The following is a 9078-nucleotide window of genomic DNA, read 5'->3' as shown; positions in this document are numbered from 1 at the left end:
ATTCACATTACACATTAAATAACATGTAACATTTCATTACATGAAGACATCACAACAATAAAGATCAATAAATTACAGTGGCTGAAATAGATTGAAAAGTTGGCCACTTAGGAGAGGAGAAATGGAAAGGTCAGTGCGGCCCAGGGTTTATAGGTCTGAAAACCCATATCTTGAAAGCCTGACAGTAAATTCCAGAGCAGACACCCCATCCACGGAAGTGTTAGGATTACATCAGGGGAAAATATCATAGCAAAAAATATCAATAAATAAATAAATGAGATAAATAATCCCATCATGTCACTCATTCTTCTGTGATCAGTACAATAAACTATAAAATTTGTTACAAATATATATGGAAATAGCTTTAAATTGAAAGTCTTTAAAATAAATATTCATTGCTCCCAGTTTGTAATAAACATGTATTTTTCAGTTTCTTCTGCTGATTTGTGCTATGATGAAAAGGAGCTGTTGTAAACGGGCTCTGGTCTCAGTGTGGATTATTTCCCAGGCACAGTCACTGAATTTCTGAAAAAGAAAATCATTCAGGGAAATTGATTAGAGAATGAACAGATTTCAATGTGGTGAAATGAACTACATGCCAGCAATCACACTGTCAATTATCAATTGACCCACCTCCTGCTTGAGAAACTTTTCCAGTTTCCTAAAGTAATTGTGAATGGCGAAGTTTCTCCTCATCTTGTGCTCTGATCCTGGTTTCCTAACACATTCTTCCAGCTCGCTGAGCTGCCGATCCAGGAGAATCCGGAAATTCTCCACCTCGTCCCGGGCCCATGCAACTGAACCCAGGTTCATGCTGTAGATCTTGCTGATACGACGCAGGGTTTGATGGACAATCTGGATCCTGTCCTGTGCCTGTGTAAAATGTAGAGAATGACATTAGAGAGGACATGTTCTCCTTTCGTTTTAGAACAGATTATGTTAAAGAACAAAAGACAAATCAAGCTAAAAATGTTTAAAAGAGAGAAGATTAATTTTAGTGAGTTTAAAGGGGATCTGGCTCAGGTGTTTTTGAATCAAAGATTCTTTTTTCCTTTATTCTTTCATGGGATGTGGGCATCATTGGCAAAGCCAGCATTTGATGCCAATCCCTAATTTCCCTTGAACTTAATATTTCAAAGGACAGTGGAAAGTCGAACATGTGCCAAGTGCGACATGTCAGTCAGGCCAGGAATAGATAGCAGGTTTCCTTTCTTAAAGGGCATCAGTGAATCAGAAGGGCTTTTACAATGATCAATGATCATTACACGGTCAACATTACTGAGGCTCGTGTTGTATTCCACATTTATTGATTGAATTAAAATCCCACCACCTCTATGGTGGGGTTTGAACTCATGTCCCCAGAGCATTATCCTGAGCTATGATTTATTAAACCAATTGAAAGTACCACTAAGCCACCATCTCCTCCATAAGGCTACTAAGTCAAGAGAAAAGGAGCAATTGAGGCTCTTTATAAGTGGGGATCTTATGGTTGCACACTGGACTCCTTTCAATGCAGCAGAAGGGAAGGACATCCAAAGGTTAATGACCCGATAGCCAAAAGAAGTAGAGATTAAAACAAAACAGAAAAAGAAGCCTTATGTTAAATATTAGGCTCTTAGTACAGTGAGGATCCAAGCTGAATACAGACAACATGGAGAAAAATTACCAAAAGAAATGAGGAGTAAACAGAATGCATGAGAATTGATGAGCAGGTCACGTAAGAGGGAAGCTAATAACCTTTAATAAGCATGTAAATAAATGTTTGTTTGTGATGATTAGTGAGCAAAATAGAAATCTTCTTGTGGGATTCAAAGGCCATGGCTGAGGAACTAAACCAATTCTTGGAATTTGTCTTCACTTCACAAGCAGATGCTTCAAAAGTCACAGTGAAGGGGGAGCGAGTAGAGAAATTGGGTAGGATAAAAAGAGATGAAGAGGAGGTACTTAATATATTGGCAGCGCTCAGGGTAGGAAAGTCACCTGGTCTGGATGGAATACAGCTGAGATTGCTGAGCGAAGTAAGGAATGAGGTAGCAGAGCTTCTGGCCTCATTCTTCCAGTCCTCTTTAGACATGAGGGACATGATGGCAGGGGAGCAGAAGATTTCTAGTAATTACATCCCATTCAAAAATGGATGAGGGATAAACCCAGTAACTACAGGCCAGATAATCTATTTTGGGATATGGGAAACTTTCAGACACAGTAATCTCTGGAGAGGCAGGGAGAGCCTTGCTTCACCTTCTTTATGGTAGGCCAGCCGCATTCAGTGCCAGTTAGGCACTTAAGTGGTTACCAGGAGCAAGATACCAGGGTGGGTGGGTTGGGGCGGGGGGTGGGGGGTGGAGGGCGGTGGTGAGGGCTGTGGTGGTGTAGGTGGAAATCCCTGTGACTTTCACCACAGCCCGACATCTTCCTGGTGCTGGGTTACTTGACCAGGCACTGACTGCTGTTGAACGAAGGGCACCATCCCCTCAACCCCTTAATGGCAACCAGGAAGCAAATCTGACAGGGATTGCTCTTCGGAATTCCCACTAGGTGACTCCCCTGCCTGCTGCTAGTTGAATACAAGTGGCAGAGGGGCGAGACACTAACTGTGTCTCCTAGACCCTGCACCACGAGGTAACAGGAAGATTTTTTTCCTGTCTTGTTTATTCAAACCTGTCATAACCTTGTGCACATCTATCAAATGTGTCCTCAACCTCCTGTGCTGGAAATAAATGGTTACAATGCTAGATTTAGATGAGTAAATGTGAGGAGACTCGAGTGGAGCATAATCACTGGCATGGACCGATTGGGACGAATGGACTGTTTCTGTGCCACATTTCCTATCAACTGCCACTTAGAAAAAAATATGTTAGTAGGTACGAACTAGCCAGCATTCGTATATTCAAGAAAAATCATCTTTCCCAAACTTGATTGAGTTATGTGATAATGTAGCCGAGAGTGTTGATGAGGATTGTGCGCTGGATCTTGTGATGATTAGTCTTTTAAAAGTGTGCGTATGGATTTATTGACAAAATAGCAAAAGCTGATTCATTAATAACTTTCAAGAGAGAATTGGATAAATAGTCGGAGGAAAAGTTTGCATTGTAATGGGGGATGAGAGCGGGAATAATTTGAATAATTCATTCAAAGAGCTGCAGAGGTGTGATGACATCATCAGAAGTTTCAGCGCACTATTCGTATCAACACTCTCGGCTACATTATCACATAACTCAATCAAGTTTGGGAAAGGTGATTTTTCTTCAATATATGAATGTTGGTTAGTGCGTACCTACTAACCTAATTTTTTCCACGAGGCAGTTGATAGGAAATGTGGCACAGAAACAGGCCATTCGGCCCAATCGGTCTCCTTCAGCACAAGATCATTCTATGATTCTATGAATCACCCTGCCTGCGTGATTAATGCCCCAAATTCAATCAGTGCAGCCCAGGAGGGAGATGTTTCGAGGAGGCAAATTGTTAAAGGGAATAAGATGATTAGAGGAAGTGAGGTGGTTAGAGGCAGTAAGATAATTATAGGGTGTTAGGTTGAGAAAAGTTGAGAAGTTTTCACGAAGTCAATGATCAGAGGACAAAACGCACTCAACATCGCCCTCATCCTGATGACTACATTTGTGTCCGGCTGCATCAAGCTGTGCGTGGACCCTTGGAACGCAAACTGCAAGTGCTGACTTTCAACCTGTCCCCGGTGTTGCAAAGGATGGGACTGGCCTTGTTGTCGCGAACACTCGAAGCCTTTGGAACCTGACTCACCACCTATCCCCTGTAGAAATGCTTAGCAGAGAAACACCTTTGACAACAGGCCCAGCAGGCAGTGGTCTGCACGGAATAATCTAGAGGCCCTGCAGGAAAAGGAGATGTGAGATTCAGTCGGTGGTTCCCAGAACAGGTAGTTCGAGGGAGGGACATAATATCAGGGAGGGAGATAGTTGGAGTTAAGGGGGTAGTGAGTGCGGTTAGAGAGAGTGATATAGTTCATGAGTGAGATAGTGAGTGAAATACAATAAGTGAGACTGCACCTACATTCACAATGGGTACAAATCACTCTATTCCAAATTCCTGATGTGGAAGTTTCCGATCCGGTTGTTGATCTTACTTTGTATAAAAGCCCTGTGTGAATCAAATAAACTGAGTGTTCACTCACCTCTAATTCCTTCGAGAGTATCACCAGGTTCAAGGGTTTGGTTTTCAGTGAGAGTCTCTGTCTTATACAGTGTCGGGGAAAGGGTCCGCCCTGAGAGGGGAAAACAATCACTGTTACAATCAGCCCCAAAAACTCAAATACTGGAGAATCACAGACAATTCATTGCACAAAATGACAAATCGCAAAACATTTCCCCTGATGTGACATTTCACAGCAAGCGGACACAATGTGATTCACCTCCTGCTCTGACTGCAGGTTCAACTCACCATTGCATTCAGTTTTCTGAGAGTCTCTGTGTTGAGAACTTGCTGTAACTGCAGCCTGTCACATCCCAGAATGAGGGTCCCGGACAAGGAGAGCAACACCATCCAAAATCTCCAGATACTCGCCAAAGCCATGATCAAGCGACCCAGAGTGAATCGCTCCGACCTGAGGATCATGCACTGACCAGATCTGGGTTCAACTTCGAACAACGGTTCTTCTGAAGCGAATGAAACACCGGGAGTGGGAAAGCTGCTGCTTGTGAAGCCGGAGCGACCGCCTGAACATCCAGTCCTGTGTGTGTGTGTGTGTGCGAATTGTGCTGGGAGGAGCTGTCGTTGTGAAGAGGGGGCACTGGCGATGTTGCTATTACATTCGAAAAGCGAAATCTGGTTGCGGGAGATTTGGAAGAATTTCAGGAGAGGACGAGTTTGTCTGCTCCCTGTCTGAGGTAAGGAATCTGAAATCTGGAGATTCCTGAACCAGTGACTGGAAGATGCCGAGAGGAAATCACAACCCGCGCTCGGTTCCTGGTCAACGTTCCAACAATTTGGATCAATATAATTCATAACGCTTTGGGAAAAATATAATGTTTCCTCCAAATTGAACGGATTCGCATTAAGGGGGCAATAAAGGGGCCTTTGGTTAGATTGTTAGATTATAAGGCTGTTCGTGTTCTTGAGTTCTCTGCCTGAAAGCAGGTTCGACCCATTGCATCACAAGATCTCCATAAGGTGATAGTCAAATTAATAAATTACATTCAATATGCCCGTGACATATGTAAACTATTCTCCTCCTTCTCGCCCTGTCCGCAATCTTTGACATGGTCGACGAGACCATCAGAATTGAACTTTCTCCACCATGGGCCTGCTGGTTGGGGATACACTGCCTGGCTCCCACTGTCTAAATGCAGACTGTAAACCCCCAGAATAGCATCTCTTCTCCACCATCACCCACCCAGCCCCAACCTTTAGCCTCTGTGTGCCCAAGGACCTATCTTTGGTCCCTTTCTATTTCTCATCAACATGCCGCCCCTCGGGGAGATCAAACAAAACACAGCGTCAGTCTCCTGGATAAGAAATGCTTGACTTTAAAATCCTCATCCTCATTTTCAAATCACTCCAGGCCCTAAACACTCCCTATCTCTGTAATCACCTCCAGCCTTTCAACCTTCTGAGATACCAGCTCTCCTCTAATTCTACCGTCTCCACAATCCCCACTTTAACTATTCCACCATTGGGGGCGGTCCCTTCGCCTGCCGAACTCTCAACCTCAGTAATTTCTGACCTAAATCTCTCCGACTCTTTCCCCCTATTTCGCCATTAAAACGCTCCTTAAAATCAACTTCTTTGACCAAGCTTTTAGTCACCTGCTTTAATATCTTCTCCTGTGACTTGGCATCAATTGTCCACAGTGTCACAATGTCTTTACATTGCAGAAGAAGGCCATTTGGCCCATCGAGTCTGCACTGCTTCTCTGAAAGAGCATTCAACATAGTTGCGCTCCCCTGCCTTATCCTTGTAACCTTGCACATTCTCTCTCTTTTCAGGAAGAAATCCAATTCCCTGTTCAATGCCTCGATCGAACCTGCCCCCAATACACTTTCAGGAAGTTTGCCCCAGACTCCAACCACCTTCTGGGTTCAAATACTTTTCCTCACATCACATTTACTCCTTTTGCCAACTATTTTGAACCTGTGCCCTCTAACTATTGATGTTCGCTTTAGTGGAAACAGTTTCTCATTACTTACCCTGTCCATACCCCCCAGCGACTTGAGTCCCTCAATCAAGTGTCATCTCCACCATCTCTTCTCCAAGGAAAACAGTGCCAAACTCTCCAATCCACCCGCATAGCTACAGTTTATTATCCAGGGAATCATTCTTGTGAATCTCCACTGTACTCTCACCAATGCCTTCACATCCTTCCTCAAGAATGGTGCGAAGAACTGGACACAGTACTCCAAATGACGCCTAACTAGAGTCTCATACAAGTTCGACATGACCTCTTTTCTCTAGCACTCAATGCCCTTATTAATAAAGCCTAAGCTACTATATGCTTTTTAACAGCTCTCTCAACATGCCATGCCATTTTCATTGACCAATCCGTATATACACCGAAGTTCCTCTGTTCCAGTACCTACTGTACAGTCACTCCCTTTAATTTATACCGTCCCTCCTTACCTTTCCTGCCAAAACGGATCACCTCACAGTTCTCTGCATTGAACTACATCTGCCACTTGTCTGCCCAGTCCACCAACATGTCTATGTCCTTTTTAACTTCAACACCATCCCCGTCACAGTCGGCAACATTTCCAACTTCATATCATCTGAAAAGTTTGAAATCTTGCTGTGACCACCACAACAAATGTTGCTGTATAACATTCCCGTGAGGCACCTTGAGACCTTAAAGTCGCTCTATCATTCTGAATGGTTGTTACTGATGGGCTGCCTCTGATTTGCCCCCTCTCCCCTTTCAGGGTCACATTCCGCTTCTTCCGTCACTGAGTGCTCTCCTCCTCAATGTCTGCTTTCCAATTTCCTCTCAGATCCCATTTGTACCTTCGCCCAGACTCAGATTTAATCTCTCCTGGAGGCTGATTCCCTCTCTCCCCTCAACATAATTACCGACTCGGTGTTTTGGGTTCAACTCACCATTGCATTCAGTTTGCTGAGAGTCTCTGTGTTGAGAACTTGCTGTAGCTGCAGCCTGTCACATCCCAGACTGAGGGTCCCGGACAAGAAGAGCAACATCATCCAAAATCTCCAGATACTCGCCAAAGCCATGATCAAGCGACCCAGAGTGAAACACCGATGTGAAAGATGAGAAACCGGCGGCTTCGTGGTTCCGCGGCGAAAACGGTTCTTGCGAGCGGATTTAAACTGGGAAAGTCGAATCGGAGCCGCTTGTGATCCGGGAGCGAGCGCCTGTGCTGCCGAACGGTGTGAGTGTGAGTGTGGAGTCTGCTCGGTGCTCTCACTGGCGCTGCCATGCTGTCGGCTTTAACGTGTGGAATTACATTCGAAAAGTGAAAACGGGCTCGAGGATTTTTGGAAGAGCTGCGGGAGATCAATAGTTTGTCCGGTTTCCTTTCTGAGGTCAGGAATGTAAAAGCTGGAGATTCCGGAAGCAGCGAGTGGAAAATCCCCGGTTGAAAATCACAGGCAGCGCTCGGTTCCAGCTCAGTGTTGTGTGGCTTCAGCTCACCTGGGGCACGAAGGTGGTGTAGAGGGAGGCTCTGAATTGGGGGCAGTGTGAACATGTATCGGGGGCTGGATTTTATCATCCGGATTATAGAGAGAGCGACAGCGGTGATCCGGTGCGGCGGCTTTTAGTGCTGACATTGGGCCCCATGAAGAGCGATTCCCTTTGAAATCCACTGTGTCCCCGCGGTGTGTTCACCTGGCGCTTGTCCTGTTCACACTTCACAGGTTGGACATTGCAGAGAGCTCGGCTCACAGCCCAGGGACACCGCTTCATGGAGACAGACTCCGCTCCGAGTGACCTGTCCCACAATCTGCTCTTTAACTGGGAGAAGTTTCTCATTTCTCGGTTGTTTTCTGGAGCCATTTTCAGAGTCGGATTGAAAGAATATTTGATCTGCTCCGATTCTGAGTCCGAAAGTGATCCCGCTCTCTTTTCTTTCATCCTTTCTTTCTTGTCTCTCTCCCGGGAAAGTGTCCGTGTCACTTTCTCTCTGCAAATTAACCTGGTGTCAATTTCAGCCAAAAGTGGAAGTGCCTGAAGGAAAGTGATGTGTTTTGTCATTTCCGAAAGGGAGGAGGGTTTGTAAAGAGGGTGAATCAGACTGAGAGGGGTGAGGGGCTGTTGGGAAAAGCTTTAGGGTATTCGGTAAATGTCCGGGTACATAGGAAATGTCACCAAATCCCTCTCAGCTGGAAGTGTAACCAAAATCTACCGTCCGGGTGGATGTGGGAGCGGAATCCCACATTCCCCAACTGGAGACTGGAGAGAAACTACAATTTACAACAATGCTGTTATTGGCGAATAGAACAGTGGGAATTGTAATTATTGAAGGCGGAGGCGGAAGGAGAGTCAGGGAACTGAAGGAAGAATATTAAAAACACTGGCGAGTGACATTAGAGGAAATAGGAAGGACCTACGGGAGCGTGTGCATTTTTACCTTACAAAAATCTGCGGCCCATTCACAGCTACTTTTGCATAATTTGGCTTCATTTCTTCCTTGATGGAACGTGGGCGTCTCTGGAAAGGCCAGAATTTGTTGCTCCTCCCTAATTACCCGACAGAAGGTGGCGATTAACCGCCCCCTTTAACCCCTGAACTGCTGCCGTTCATGTGGTGTAGGTGAATTTACAGAGGTGTTGGGATGGGTTTTCCAGGAGTGTTAGCCAGTAACAGTGAAGAAATGGTAAATAGTTCCAAGTCAGTATGCTTGTCCCTTGAATGGGAAGCAACCTTTGCTGTTTTGTAGAAATTAATGGTGATGGAAATTAGGTTGGTTCATCCCCACTTTTTTGGAATTGGAATGCAATATTTATTGTCTTTGTAAATTAATAAAGTTGCTTTGCAAACCTTTAACACATGTCTGTTGCTGTGCTCAAACCCAAATCATCCGGTTTATTTTTTGGGGCCCTTTGGAAGGCCTGTAAACAACTGCACTGCTGATAAATTCACCCTGGAGTGAGGGCAGT

The 9078-nt window shown here is 44.9% G+C and overlaps 1 protein-coding gene across 1 annotated transcript; it reads right to left on the bottom strand.

The window, feature by feature from the left end:
- Positions 1 to 426: 426 nt before the first annotated feature.
- LOC144667759 (interferon tau-like) lies at positions 427 to 7264 on the bottom strand. The gene is made up of 4 exons (XM_078529203.1): positions 7060 to 7264; positions 4148 to 4237; positions 634 to 873; positions 427 to 525 (listed from the first exon to the last, which is right to left on the bottom strand). Exons 1-4 carry the CDS (start codon positions 7189 to 7191, stop codon positions 427 to 429), a joined length of 561 nt encoding a protein of 186 aa, XP_078385329.1. The 5' UTR covers positions 7192 to 7264.
- Positions 7265 to 9078: the final 1814 nt, after the last annotated feature.

The sequence above is a fragment of the Cetorhinus maximus genome, chromosome 25, assembly GCF_964194155.1.
Source record: "Cetorhinus maximus chromosome 25, sCetMax3.hap1.1, whole genome shotgun sequence".
Lineage (NCBI taxonomy): Eukaryota > Metazoa > Chordata > Chondrichthyes > Lamniformes > Cetorhinidae > Cetorhinus > Cetorhinus maximus.
The sequence above is the reverse complement of the archived record's forward strand: the minus strand, read 5'-3'. Positions and strand labels throughout refer to the sequence as shown.